The sequence below is a fragment of the Dermacentor andersoni genome, chromosome 5 (genome assembly GCF_023375885.2).
Source record: "Dermacentor andersoni chromosome 5, qqDerAnde1_hic_scaffold, whole genome shotgun sequence".
NCBI classification, from domain to species: Eukaryota; Metazoa; Arthropoda; class Arachnida; order Ixodida; family Ixodidae; genus Dermacentor; species Dermacentor andersoni.
In genome coordinates this window covers 101396293-101411852 of record NC_092818.1, presented here as the reverse complement: position 1 = coordinate 101411852, position 15560 = coordinate 101396293, and the positions used below count along the sequence as shown (strand labels likewise).

General features: G+C 44.5%; 1 protein-coding gene across 2 annotated transcripts; it reads left to right on the top strand.

Annotated features, from left to right (window-relative positions):
• The first annotated feature begins 2306 nt into the window (after positions 1-2306).
• On the top strand, positions 2307-14480 carry LOC126530973 (uncharacterized). Of its 2 annotated transcripts, XM_055070892.2 has the most exons (3): positions 2307-2901; positions 5194-5301; positions 8220-14480. In XM_055070892.2, exon 3 carries the CDS (start codon positions 8223-8225, stop codon positions 11586-11588), a length of 3366 nt encoding a protein of 1121 aa, XP_054926867.2. In that variant the 5' UTR covers positions 2307-2901; positions 5194-5301; positions 8220-8222; the 3' UTR covers positions 11589-14480. The 2 variants fall into 2 exon arrangements, with proteins under 2 accessions (XP_054926867.2, XP_050034273.2); XM_050178316.3 differs by lacking the exon at positions 5194-5301 and having other exon boundaries at positions 2308-2901.
• Positions 14481-15560: the final 1080 nt, after the last annotated feature.

Here is a 15560-nt window from a genome sequence, read left to right as displayed (position 1 = left end):
GTGATCGTTCCACTGTCCTGTGTACACTTGGTCGTGCTGTTTGCCCGGCGTTTTGATCTCGTAGTATACGACGTGAAACAGCCAAGTTAATGGTCACGGCTACATGCGTAATCACGACAATGACAAACACGAAACAAAAGGGAGCAAACTCTATTTGATGGGTGCATAGTAGGCCAGGTAATTTAAAGAAAAATTAAATTGAACAGCAATTGAATTGAATAACAGAACAGAATTGAATAAATGAACAGCACAGTTCCTTATGGGGAACATCGTAGCGGAGGGTTCCGGGTATATTTGGGGGGGAACCACTTGGGCTTCTTTGACGTGCCCCCAAAACACGTTACACGAGCGTTTACGCATTCCGCCACCATCGGAATGTGGTCGCCGCCGCTAGGAGTCGAACCTGCATCTTCGTTCTCAGCAGAGCAACGTCATAGACTAGGGAGCCAATGCGGCTTGTGGTATACGGTTAGTTATTTGTCGGCTTGATGATGGTAACGTTACTGATATCTGAAACTCAATATAGACTCACGAAGGCATGCACTGAAATAGCGATAATCCTCCAAGAAATAGGGCACGAAACTCTGAAGAAATTGAGGTAACAAATCCTGATAAGAACAATAGGTGTAGCTCTTTTCAAGTCAAAGCAAGTTTTAACAGCAGCAGCAACATTACCTTATCTGTTTCGCATGCTCGCTTAGTAAACACTTCCTCTGCGCAGCAACGATTCCACTTTCCGAAGAACTGTTTCACTACACGGTGCCTGAAGTGGCAGGTGGGTACCGATTGTCATCGGATGCATAGGAATTTCTTCGTTCGGGTTCCAGAAATAGCAATACGCTCGGAAATTCCGGATATTTGACAATAACTGAAATCACGAGAAATTCTGAAAGCGATTCCCGAACTGAAAACTAAATATTCTAATTTACCCCCTCTCCCAATTCTCACTTACATTGTACCGTGCGCTCTTTCCCTCAAAGCGCGCGAGTGATACCGACTAAGCAACTGCGTCATGCGAGCTACGCAAGCAAGCCAGCAAGAGAACAAAATAACTTGGCCAAAGCGATCTTTCTCCCCCTCCAGACAGCGTTCTGCAGCACGCGCCAGTGTCTCCAGCCTATGAAATCTCAGGTAGCGTGACTTTGGCACCGCAGATGATTTTGAGCGTGTGCGGGCCATTGTTCTAGGAAAGCCAGCCAATACATCCCGCACGAGACTGACGAAGAGCTCGCATTGTTCGCTCGCTCCAAGGGGTTACGGAGAGCAGTTTTGACTAGCCATGACGGGAAGTGACGTCGCTGTGAGGTGCGCACAGAGCTGGGGGCAGGGCAATGTAGAAGGTGACACATGCCCTGTGGTGTTTGCGGACTTTACTGCGAGCAAAGAGGTACCGTGTGCATCATCCGACGCAAGCGCATTCCTTGAATCAGACCGTTTCCTCTGGTATACTTTTTGGCGGTACTGAAAGAAAGTTGAATACACGAATAATTTGCTTCGCCGGAGTCAATTGAGACGAACGACCACCAAAGAATATTGCTCGGTCGCCACTTTCTTGGTCTCCACTGGCGAACATTTGGACAACTGCCGTCATTTGCCAATAAGTAAGATTTCATTCAACGTGTCGACCAGAAGGAGTCTTGTTTTTGCAAATGGAGGGAATCAGAAACAGATGAAAGTGCATCGATGCGGCTCAAGAAAGAATAATTATTTCTTGCTGATCAATGTAGGTCAGAGTAAACGACCACTCCAAATCTACCTAGCTTGCTTTTTTATGTAAAACTGTAGAGGAAATAATTTAAGGTCAGTGCGGTGCTACATACAGGTTTCCATTTCAACATCATCGCCGTGCTCAGTGCGCGCGCATTAGAGCGCAAGACAGGCACACAATACAAAAAGGTCGCGTGCTAAGCGTAAAGCGCCTTCGCATGATTCTCTTCAGCTGACGTAAGGTACCGACACGGCGCGTGTAGAGGGTTGGGAGGAAGCTTAGCGGCGGACCGGAGGGTGCCACCCGGCCATGGACCACATCCGGCCGTGACGTCAAGACATCGCACCATACACGCGCAGGCCATGCATGCCTGCGTCGCAGCTCGACGGGCCGTAATCAAAATGCCAAGGTTCGGCGAAGCCAGCTAGGCGTCGCAACGCCGCCGCACCAGTTCGCCTCCTGCCGCTGCTGCAGTCGTAGCAGTGCCGCTGTCTCGAGGCAAAGCACAAACAAGCAAACGCGCAGCAATCTCGCGCAGGGGCGCGCGGAGCGAAGCGCGCGGATGGCGTCGCCCGCTGTCACGATGTCGACAACCGACGGCGCAGTGGCCATCGCGGCGCGCTGCAGTGGCCGCCGCTCGGTTGCTGCCTGCGAGAGGTGAGGCGGCGCCTCTTGCGCAAGCGTCGTGCCGCTCGCCCGAGGGCTCGCCGGCTTCGAACTCCGGCCGCGTGGTCTCCGGCTCTGAGCCGCGGCGCCCGAGCTCAAGCAAGTGTGTGCAGCGCGTGTGCCGGGCGGCCAGCCTCCCTCCCCTCTCCCCCGTGGTGCTGCGTGCGTGCGCCTCCTCACCCTCTCGACGCCGGTGCTTCTCGTGGCGCATTAAACCGGTCGGCCATCTGGGCTCGTAGCGCTAGCTAGATGGCGCCAGCGATCACGACTACCAGGGTGGTGCTGCTTCACGGGGGTGGCGCGCGGCGGCCGCAGGCGGCGGCGAGGCACAGGTGTTGCTGGCGAACGACGACTGCCGCTGCGCCCGGTCGAGTCTGCGCCGGCGGCGGCATCGAAGACGACGAGGCGTATTTACGGCCTACCACCAGCGAGCGCCGTCGTGTTACTTATGTGCGGTCCGAGTCGAGCTGCGGGTCGTCGTCGTCTAGGTGGTTCGACGACCAGTCTTGCCGCGAGCCGCTGCCAAGGTGAGTGCTCCTCTCACGGCCAGTGCTTGGCCGCCCGGGGGACCCCGTGACCACTAGCCGCCGCGCTGGTGCCGTTATGATGGCGACTCCGCTCTTCGGGCCGGCGGCCCAGCCCTAGCGATCGGCTCGCGCGCCGCGCCGGACGCTGATCGCCCCGCTGGTCATTATTTACCGGCGCGCGATGCCGCTGCGTGGTGAGCGGCGGCCAACCGGCATAATTAATGGGCCACGCCGTATTTACCGTGAGCGTCCTCGCCGGATCATAAGTGGGTGTTCGTGTATGGTGCGGTGTCTCCCCCCCATTACCTCTTCGATGGTGAAACCCCATCGGATCTCACTCGTCATTTCTCTGCGTTACCTCAAGTGATTGATGGCCCCTATCAGCTTAGGATTGCTTTTAATTTGCTCCATATCGTCGCTCTAACCGCTAAGGGAGATCCAGTTTTCCTTCGGAATTGATTGAGTCGGTGTCTGCACAGGAAGGGAGAGTCTTGAGGAGCGGTCATTCTTTCGCATACGTGCGGATGTTTTGCCGACGCGATCGCTACGTGCCTGCTCCATAAACGGGGGGCATAATATACACTTCGCATCCTTTCCCATTCGGCTTTCTTTATTTTTTTCCATTCGTGTTTTGTCGGCATGCCGACTCAGGTTGCGGACTGACGCGTGAACATACACGAAAAGAGACTAAAATGAAATTTTATTTAAAGAGGGAGTAATCGCGATACCTTCAGAAGTGGTCTTATTGCCGCGCTTTCATGAATTACATTATGCATAATATTTTTTTTTTTCATATTCAGGCCAACCAATGTTAAAGCGTTTGTTTTTAAGGGAATCGTGCCTGTGCTCTTGATTGTAGTAATACTTTTGCAGTCATGATCATTGTAGCACTATGATATGGTGGAATTAGTAGTGGCCGGTTCCTGATTACAGTTACCATGAGAGTAGCCGAGAGTTAGCACCGAATATTACACGGGCCCTATTGTCACTTGAAATTATGTTCTCATTTTGTGTATTGCTAATGTATTCCACAGTAAAGCTATGTGTTTGTCTTTTTACTTTTCTGTGATTAGTTCTTGTGTACCCTGTCTGGAACAGATTCCCTGGTGTACCATATGCCTTCTGTATAAAAAAGTGAGGACTAGAACTCCTATCTAACAATGGGCATATAGAAACACTGCAAATAAAAATGCAGTGCAGGGGTTCTTTTCATTTGTCCTTTCACCTTTTATCCATGGAGCAGGCCCTAGCGTCTACTGTCAAACCATACAGTTAAGTGTGTGTGTATATATATATATATATATATATATATACTGCCTAAGCCAGCCTTAGTGAGCAAATTGGTTTTGCAGCCTTACATGCTATATGGCAAGGGAAAAACTGCATTACTAAAGTTTGTTTGGCTTATTGAACTTCTAAGAACTGTATATATAAGTACCGATTGTTTCTGTTGGAATAAATTGCTCGTATGTCTTCTGCTGTTTGTTGTCCATAATTTTACTTACATTTGCTGTCAACAAGTTGAAACGAAAAGGGAAGTTAAATGAACAAGAACATGTCTTTCTGTTTCCACGTTTGGCAAAGCATATGATATGGGCATGCCATGATTCCAGCTTACAAAGTCACTTTTGGGTATGGGGCGCTTTTACTGCGTCAACATAAGGCAATGCTAAATTTAATTCTCAGGTGACTATGTGTTGGATATTCATCATAACCTTGATGAGTCTTTTATTTCAGTTCTTCTGGTGATGCTGCACATCACATATGAGAGTGTTGTGGGTCACTGATCTTGCTGCAGGCTACTTACTATAGCACCTTTAGTGGAAGAGGGTGAAGCAGTGGTGTTTTCACTCTATTTGTGCATCATGAATAACATAGTTAAACGGTAAACAAAAACCCGGGGCACTTCGCCGACCAAATAAAGATTTAAAAGAAAAGAAGACATTTCGGCTCCCACACGGGAGCCTAGTTCACAGGTAAAAAAAAAAAAAATGTTTCATCCCGACCAGATGGGCTTCCGTCAAACACTGAACTTCATGAATAACATAGTGTTGTTCCACAACATTGCAGGTCACTTATATAGCTCATATATATTTGCTAATTTTATATATGCAAAAGGGTGTTGTCAACATTCTGGAAAAAATAAAATAAAACAGCACTGGGGACTGGACTACAGAAAGATGAACAAGATAGGCACTCAACCAACAATGCTCAACCGTCTAGCCCTGCTTTACACTCTTGTATGCTTTTGTTTACACATAATCATTATCATTGGCCATTTTTCCTTTTCAGCCATATGTATGATTTTTGAACAGTACTTGACTCTGTGTGCCTTGTTGTGACGTGGAGCATTCCCAGACAAATGGCTTGGACGGAAACGCTGAAGCCAAAGCAATAGAGGTACAAAATGATTTCAGAGTACGGGATGCATCATATCTCTGGCATATACGCAGTGCTAGCATTAAGCAACAAGGCAGCACAGAAAACAGGGCACAGGTGTATGGGTACCATGCACAGGTGTGGGCGAGGGCAACGAGTGAAAAATAAAAATTAAGTTCAGCCAGGCCAGCCAGACACGGAGCCACAGCACACGCACCTGCTGACCCAGCTTTCAGCGTCATGCATACCTTGGACAATGTGGCAGCGTGTCGTAGGTTTTTGGGCTCCATGAAATAGATGGCAGCTGGCCTTACCTAGCCAGCCTACAGGCAGTAGGTAGGAGGGGCAGTTAGCGCCAGATGGCAGTTGTTTCAGTATAGTCTTCACCATGAATGCTGAGTTTCGTGGATTGTGTGGTAGTAACAATTCATTATATAGTTAAGGAAGTGACTGGCAGACAAAATCTATGCTTCGCGTTGGTCTTTCATACTTGAATTTTCTTAATTTTCTCAGGTATTCTTTTCCTTGTGTGTCTCTTTTTTCGCGTCTCATTCTCTTCTTGTTTGATTGGTTGCTTCTGGAAACTTGAGGATCAAGCATTTCCAGCTGGCCTTTATACTTTATGCTCTAATATTGAGTATGCTTCCTCTACTAACTTTTACAGCCGTTGCTTTTAGATGCTAAATATTTTGCGTGATTAGGGAAGCAGGGAGACCATGGCCTTTGAATTTGCAATCTGTCATACTGTGCTTTTAGCCACTTGAGAGATTCTCGAATCATTTGTTGTTGTGTTCTGGGCACAGTTTCATTATGTTTAAAAATAATGTGAAGGATTTTACCATTGTGAGTCCTTTTTAGCTTTTTAAGTCTTACTGATGTACTATTCTCATTTAACTGCACTCATACAACGAGGTGTGCAGACGTCAGCCTCAGTTATTGCTGCCATTGCAAACTACAAAGTGGCATTCTAATCAGTGGTGGCAACAAGGCTTTGACCATTCAGCGTCTGTGTTTTTAGCAAGTTTAGCTATGAATGCTTCTGGTACAGGTTACACTTACATTTGGAATGGGCAGCAGTTTTCAGAATTTTTTATTTTAATCTACTAACACAAACCCTTTTTAACTCTAGAAACTATGCTGCTTATTTAGGCTTGTTCTGATACTTCCATCTGCTTTTTGACCCAGGGGAATCATACAACACACAGCTATTCAAGATGTAGTCTTCACTTTTGATTTGTTGTCATTGCCAGTATAGTAAAAGAAAAATGGGTAATTGGCATTCTACTGCGAAACTTGCTGACATGCTGCCTCTGCTTTGCTTTGGGTAGTTGCTTAAAGCAAAAGACATAACATTAGCTGAAATTGTGAAGAACGTGCAAGAGCAACTGACTGGCTTATTATGTTCCGTGACCCAGTTGTATTGGTTTGACCGTGGTAAAAAGTATATGTGCTAATAAAGAACCTTTAATAAATGCATGAAGCACAAATTAACCACTGGTCTGTGCTATTATCCATACCTAGGAAGGGTATCACAGTAAAAAGAAAAGCAATCATTACACTCCTTTGTGTGCTTTCTTTATGTAATCTTATGCTCATCTTCTTTCATCAGTCACAGTTTGCTGTGGAAGATTTTACAGTTACGATTGAATTCATGATTTAAATGACTGGTGGTGTCTTTCACTTCTTCACTTAAAGAGATGATAAAGAGAAATACAGTTCAAGTTCTATTAGTTAACTACCCTTCTACAATACAAAAAATGTCACTCTTGCCATGAGAAAATGCTTGGTAAGCCATAAAAGTTGCAACAATGAAAGATCGCTAGCAACTTCGGATTTAAATTTCCACTCTTGCTGCCAATGATGATCTAGATTTATTTGGCTCTGCTTGGGCGTATTAATGTTTTGTCTGTAAATGTGCACTATGTTGTATTCCAGAAGAGCCAAAGGCTGAATGGCAAGTTTCACTAACTTTTACTGAACTACAACAGGCCAATTAAGTAAAAATACATTGAAATCTGTGACGTCACACAGACGTACCTGCACTAGGGTTTCACTACAAAATTTAAAAGAGGGAATGTTGACCTTCATTTTCCCTTTAATAAACATATTACAACATAACAAAAATAGAATTTTAAATTATTGCTTTATCAGTCCAAACCGTTTTAGTGTTTCTCATTAGTGTCCATTTAGGCAACCATCATTTTACCACTAGTGGTATAGGCAAACAGGGAAATCATGCTTAACACATTTTGTTTCAGTTAAGCTTTTTTAGTCTCATATGTGATATACTCAACAGCACTGACTTCAGGGCAAGTTGATTAGACATGCTGGAAATTTTATAGCCCAGTTAATATGTGGGCAACATACGTGTTTTGTCTCCGTCGCTGTCTTCTGCATCCTTACTGCCATCCATGTAGGTTGATGTGCTTTTTTAATGCCATGATTGAGATGTGAATAGATATTAAAAACGAATGGGAGAAAGGTTGGAAAGCTTGCTTTCCTAACTGACCATTGCACTATTCTTGTGTGTTCTTTTTTTTTGTTGTTGTTGCTTGAGTACCTTTGTAAGTAATCTGTAGCACGAATTAGGGTAGTGAGCTTAGCTTTGCTAGATGTGCTTGCACATGCTGGGTAAAGAAAAATATTCATTAATTAGTAAAGTGTCTCCTATCAGAAATATACACCTTGTTCATGTTTATACTACTTTGCCGGATTATTAGAAGAATATGCTGTGTCCAGCAGAGCTAGAACACAAAACATTTTAACCAGAAGAGAAATAATTTGGACAAGTGGTGGAAACCATCCGAAAGAAAGCCTATTTTATGCCGCCAATAGTTGTAGACTTTTTGTCTTTGTCATATGGTACTATGCATTTGGCTGTATTGCAGTTGTTCTCAATGCTACGTTCATTAACTGATGTGCAATTCTTTTTTCTGCAGATCATGCCAGATGGCAATATGGACGTTGGCAGCAGCAAAAACAACAGCAGCAGCAATGCCAGTGATGGAGGGGATGCACCAAAGCACGTTTGTGGCCTTTGCTGGACGTCCTTCAGCAGCCCAACAGAGCTGCAGCAGCACTGCCTGGAATGCTTCTCCGAGGACTACTCGGTTTCAAGAGAATCTGAGGAAGAAGGGAGCCCTTCACCAGAGAAAGCCAGAGATTGCGAAGCTCCTTCTACCGTGGAGGTAACTGAGGATGCTGCTGAAGGTGAAAGCCCCAGCCGAGAGGACTCTCCTTCAACCAGTTCTCTGCCTGACGGCAAAACCCTGCACCTATGTAAGCTGTGCCCCAAGACATTCACGAATTACGGCAGCTACCGCCGGCACTTGCGCATGCACTCGTGTGGGCATCGGTATACATGTGACATTTGTGGAAAGCAGTTCTTTCGGCGCTACCTTTGGATAAAGCACTATGAGAAGATCCACAACAGCATGATGCAGAACATGTGCCAGTGCACCGTCTGCGAGATGTGGCTAAAGAACAGTGACACCCTGAAGGAGCACATTCGCACCAAACATCGGTTTGCCGCCAGTGTTACAGGTGATGTTGACCTTGAGGGTGACACTGCTGCAAAACCACCTGCTGAAACCATTGTGCTTGACTCACTGTCTCTCCAGCCTATCAAGGAGAGCACAGATTCTAGTCCAGCTGACAACGGAGGTGCAGGCAGTGCCAAAACTTTGAATGGAACCAAGCACCAGTGGATGTGTAACTTGTGTTCTGAAGTATTTGGGACAAAGGCTCAGCTCATGAAACACAAGGAGGATAGGCATGGGAGAAAGCGTGTCTGGGCCCCAAAAGCACCCACACCTGAAGCAGATGACACAAAGCGAATTCGAATTGAAGAGGTAGCTAAGGAAGTCTTCCATGGCATGCTGTCAGAGTTTAGCCTTCAAGGCATGCTGTCTTCAGAAGCACAAAAAGTAAAGAAGGAAACCAAAGCAGCTGAGCTGGCAACAGGATCTCCTTTTAGTCCAGCATTTCCTGGTACTGGGCTGTGTGATCCTACCAAAAGGGGTGTCTTCCTCTGTGAAGTCTGCAAGAAGACTTTCATTAACCGTAGCAGCTATCTAAGGCATAAGAAGATGCACACAGGTGTGCGTCCTTACACCTGTGAACACTGCTGCATGAGCTTCTTCCGCTCTGAGTCATTAACAACTCACAAGAAGAAGCATCTTTCTGGTGATCAGTTCAAGTGCTTTGTCTGTGGACATATTGCTGAAGGTGCTTCTGATCTGTCTTCCCATTTTTTATCTTCACATTCTAAGCTCCCTGAGGAGTATGACAAGAATACAATAGTTCGCTCTCGAAGAGGTAGACCATCAAAATATACCATGCTGCCTGAGCTCATGGGCCAGACGCCACCTCAGCAGACAGCTGAGGAAGCAGTGCTTTGCGCCAAGAAGCTAGACCAAGGAAACCAGGACTGTGATGCCAACTCTGAAGACACAGTTCTCGTTGGCCTGAACGGGGATGCAGACTCCCTAAACTCTGCAGCTGACAAATATACGTGCCTAGTGTGCTTTCAGTTCTTTCCAGACGAACAGTCTTACTATGACCATCAGTGTAAGGATGAAGTGTCTGCCATTTCGAAAAATTTGGAGCAGGGTAAAGATTCTTCTAGTCAGGATGAAAAGGAGGATGGGGGTGGGCTGACTGGTATGCCTCACACTTTTTTGGCTTTAGAGGTATGCACTTTATGCCCTGCCAAGTTTCCTACCAAGAAGCACCTTCAGGAGCATATGATCATACACATCTGTCGTTATTGTGGCCGCTGTTTCAAAGAAACGGGCATGCTGAGTAAGCATGTTGAATTAGTCCATAAGGAATTGGTACAGTCACAAAGCCACACTTGTTGCTGCTGTGATTTAACTCTGGAAGATGGAAATGCACTTGTGGAGCATGTTCTTGATAAGCATAGCACAATGCTGCCAAGTTTTGACATATCAGCCCAAAACAAGTTGGGCCTGATTAACGTAGATCTTGAGAAGAAAAGCTTGGAGGAATTTGTAATCCCTGCTAAAGTAGACATTGATAGTAATGCTTGTGAACTTGACAAGGGACGTCATCACTGTGGATGGTGCCAAGAGCATTTTCTTGATTTACAGCAGATGATAACTCACTTTAGAGAAATTCACAGCATCATCAATATTATGGGTGATTCAGGAAGTGGCATTTACTCTTCTGATGTAGAAAGAAAACTGCATGGAACAGTTACAAAGCAGTGCTTAAAATGCTGTGAACCACTTACCGATTCGATGCACATTTGTAGTGATAAGTCAGTCTGCAACTTGTGCCTGCGAACATTTGATGATCCTCATAATGCACATGTGCACCAGGAGCTCAACCATCTCTTGGTGGATTGGTTTTGTTGTGATGCCTGTGACGCGTGTGGGCCACGAGATGTTATGGAGAAGCATGTGCTTTCACATATGTCAAAGGTAGGGAACCTTGTAGTTCCTGAGACTCCTTCCAAAACCCAGGTGCCCCTGATGGGAAACTCTGAGCCTTTCCAAAATGTTCGAGAAGCCTTTCTTAACTGGTGTCGTAATGGAGCCACCAAGGGTGTTGAAGTTAAACACAATTCTGCCTTGCCAAATGGAGAGTCGGTCAACCTAACTGCTGATAGGCGTGTGAAGACAAGAAGTGAAATTCTCATTGAAGAAGCAAAAAGAGGCTTTCTTCCTCATGGACCCATTGGTCATGTGGTTCGAAGAAAAGAGGAAGCTTCACTCAATGGTGAAGGGAAGCAGCAGCTGTCCAAGGACATCATTGAGCTCCTACCAAAAAATGGTGAAATTACTATGATTCCAATAAAGTCAGAGACTCCTGAACCATATTCACAGCTGCGCTCAGCACTCACAACAGCCAAAAGACGCAGCTCCCCATCAACATTTGACCGCAATGGCAACATCCTCAAGACACTTCTTGGGGAAAGAAGATCTCCTCTCACCTGTTCAGACTACCCATGGGAGAAGAGTGCTGATGCAGGGACCTGCAAAACCAGCACTAGTGAGACAGATGACCAGGCAGCATCTGACCCAGGGTGGTATGAACGCGAACCCAAGCGTTCCCCTGCTAGTGACCAAGGGACAGCTAGTGGTGGCAGCTCCTCCAATGTGGTGCTCAAGTGTGATGACTGCAAAAGGCTCTTCACACACTACAGCAGCTGGAAGCGGCACCGGAGGCAACATCTTGGCCTTAGCACTCACACATGTGGCGAGTGTGACCGCATTTTCTACAGGAAGGACCAATATGACAAGCACGTGCAATCCCATCAGCACAAGAATGGTGCAGAAGTCTGATCCAGCAGCAGCAAGCCTTTCGTCTACCGGTGCTCTAGGTTGTTGTTGTATTTATTGTTTCATTGAAGCCAGGTGGCTGTGCTTTGCTTCTTTTTCTTCAGAGTTCTTTGTGCAAGGTGCATTTGACCAGAAAGAAGCCCTGTGAGAAGCCTTCACACTTTGCCATTTGCTACTCTACATTACAAGGACAGCCATGGTGGCAAGCTGCTTTAAGGACCAACAAGCCAGAAGCAGAGAACCACACTAGCTGAACGTTCCAAGAGGCTTTGAAAAGACTGAAAAAAGAGCATGGCAGTTTTCTACTAATATACCTGTTGAGAGTAAGAAGATCACGGTTACTCGTATACACACAGATGTTGCTTATAATATATATATATATATATATATAAATATATACTATATCTATTTTTAAGGGAAAGAAAACTTCTGGTAACATACTTGTACGGCATATTCCAAAGAGCTCTTGCCATCTAGTGTGAGAGTATGTACCTTCGGCCCCACTCTTTCCTGCCCATGGTGCATTTATGTGTTGCACTGGAATCGTGATATCTTAGTGTCTGGTTGGAGTGCTTAGTGCTGTTTTGAATAAGTCAATATACCTTGTACAAACTATTCACTAGGTGTACTTCACGAGTGGCTGAAGCAATGTTTACTCAGCAGTGTTCTCTTTATTTTTCACTTTGTGTGTTGGCGGGAAAATGCCTTGGTGTGCTTCATTGTTGGAGGGTTCACCTTTATTGCACAGGGTAATATAGTTGTAATATATGAGCTTACCAGGTGCCTGACTGTCTCTGACCACTCAAACATATTAGATCAGCATCTTTATTACACACGGAGAGACATAGTCAGCACTTTCTGAATTCTGCCAACGTGTTTTGCCAAGTTGAGGGGAACCTGAGCCATTATATGGGGTTTTTATCAGATTCTTGTTATGCAGTACAATGAAAGCTTCAAGTAGCTTTTCTTTTCCTTGACTTTGCTTAATGCTAGAAGCATTACATGCCTATGCTTTTGCTTCTCCTTTTCATTCTGCTGGCGTGGTCTGTTTTCCCTCCTATGCTGTTGCCACACAAAATCAAGTTTTATCGTTGACACAGCATTGCAGCGTATCATTGTTGGCAGCTTCTCGATACCGGTGCCATGACACAGCAACCACTTGTTGGCATAATTTTGTTTTGGGCAGGTATTGCAGTCTACTGCATGCTTTCTTTCTGTTGTCTATTGTGTCCATTTTACATCATCCTTGTGTTCAGCAACTACCGATGTCCTAGTGTTAGCGTCCCTTGCAAGCCTAGTCTCTATTAGGTGACATCATATTTATTTCTTCTTAGTTCACTAATTCACAGTGTGTGACACTCGAATGGTACCACTGCATTTTGCTGCGCATGCTAATGGACATCATCAGAGTATAATATATATACACATGTATTCCTTGCACTTTTTCTTGACATTCTAGTTTATGCTCAGATGAGACTGAGCAACTATTTTTGCACCGGTGCTTTAGTAGAAATGTGAAGCTTGCCAAGGGGGAAGTACAGTTTTGTCTTGTGGGTTTTCTTTATTTGCATCTGTGTTGCATTCTCGATGTTTTTATGCCATCATTCCAAAGTGGGAACGTGCACCATTAAATTCCACAAAGGCAACAACGACACTTGTGGTATAGCTAGTCGTGTTATGAGTTTTATTTAATATATTTATGGAAGAATAGATAGCTTCTTTTTTCTTTATTATTTGGGATGTTTCACTATTGTTACATTTGCATGGTTGATGATTCCTAGAAGTGGAGGTCAGCAGTGCAGGCTGTACCTGCCTTTTTTTTTGTTTAAATCATGGCTGATTTCTTATTGTCCTCTTATTCATTTTTGTGCGCATAAATACTAGCAGGACAGTGCCCCCCTCCCCTGCTTTTTTTTCAGTCTGTTGGTGCACTTATTGGTACCGGCTGTACTTAAATGTTGTTCAGCACTGAGGAATGTGTTGGTTGCTCTGACCATTCTGACCCACTGTGGCACTTCACCTTTCCATGCAGCCAAGGCTGTTTCAGCTGATATGAGTAAACATCCTGACGACTTGCTGAAATGGCTTTCACCTGCGTCACTGTGGTTTACATGTTCTGAGCAGCCATATGTCATTCATTTATTAAGTCAGCAAGAGCATCTTGACTTGCCATGACTGCAATGTAGATTTTTTGCCGTGGCCAGGATCTGCACTATGGTTAGTTTTGAATGTGTGGCTCTCTTCAAGGTTTCTTGTCTTGTTAAGTACGCCAGTGCTTTGTTGAGGGATGTCATTGTTCTTTCATGAAGGTGTAATTCTGTGAAGCCTATCTGTGTCTTTGTCACTGTGCTATTCAGAGTTCCTTGTTGGTGTGATGCATTCTCTCTAATGTAATCACACGCTGAGTGTGAGATGAGTGAGTGATGAGTACAATCGTCCTTTCACAGGGTGTGTGCACATAGTCCTGAGAAAAAGTTGGTGCGCATTTACATCTAGGAATAAATACACAGACATACTAAAGTCAATCAGCAGATCAAACAAGCCAATCAGCACATTGTTTTACTATCTGCAGGCCATAGTGGAACTACAATCGTTCAATATGTGATGATAATAGAGTTGTTAAAGATGACCCTCTGGGCACCATGGCGTGTGAGCTTTTCTGTACAAGCTCTGGCTGCATATCTGAATCACTCATCAACAGAGGCGATTCTAGAAAAAAAAATACAGTAATCAGAATCCAAGTGACTTGATTTGAAATACGGCAATCACGTATTTACACTGTTTTGTGTATTTATTTAATTCCATTTTATATACAAAGCATTTTTGCATACAGGGTATTCAAATCTTTTATGAGGTGATGTAACACTGAGATAATAAATGACTTCTAGGAGAGTAGAGCTGTACTTATTTTTCTTTACTACACATTGGTGGCTGAACCATTATATACACAAAGTTATATCACAGAGCAATAAATTCTTACATAACATTCATTTTTTTCTTGAATTCATCATCAGAGAGAGAAACAACTTTATTTGACCAAGGGGTTCGGGCACGTAGGTCCCTGTGTCCCCGCACGACCTCATTATACTACAGGTTTGTGAGTTCATGAAGTTTCATGATGTGGACGGCCTGGTCAGTCTCGATCTTCTGCCTGGCCGGGTCCATCGAGCGCAGCAGGGTCTCCCGTTCCTCCAAGGTAGTCAGAATTGCCAATGCGAAACCACATGTGGTGAATTTTAACAAAAGTACTTTTTGCATCAACTTCCTGCTAAGATTCGCAGCAGAACTTGTCACTGATTCACATTGAATGAATGACAAAGGTTTAGAGGTAAAATACCTACCAAATTTTATATTTAGACACTTGGAATACTTGTTATGCTGCAGAACAGTGAAGCATTGTTTTGCTAATTATTGTCTCGCTTTCCTCTTCACCTCCCTGGATGTTGCTTCCATACCCATGGTGTAAAATATTTAAAACATTAATGCCCTTCATTTTAATTGTACAGATCAAGACAACTCCAAATTTGTAGAACTAATAAAAGCAACATTTAAAATGTGTGCATTTTAAGACATATCTACAGGTTTTCTGGCTTAATTTAATCCGAGTACCACTCAAATTAATCCAAAGGCAAGCCAAAATAATCCAAATACAAATAAATTTAATCCAAGCATTAAACAATCTAAGAACCTTTGAATATCAAAGCAACTGAAATTTTGTGAAAATATTAGGGGCAAATACCTTAAAAATAAAAGGGCAAGATTAGAGGCCAATAGCTTTCCTACAATGTGACTAACAACTTTTGGGTGGCTTTTTTTTTCCTTTGTCATGAGAGCAACAGGGCAGATGACAATACTCACAATTCATTGATAGGAAATGTCAGCATGAGATTGTTCAGAGAGTTAATGATACGCACGATTTGGTCATGGCTATCAAACGGAACAATAGAGTGTGTCAATGACAGCCACTGCTCTTTG

Excerpts from the sequence above, each read along its gene's own strand:
- LOC126530973 (XM_055070892.2), top strand. The coding sequence starts at position 8,223 with ATGCCAGATGGCAATATGGACGTTGGCAGCAGCAAAAACAACAGCAGC.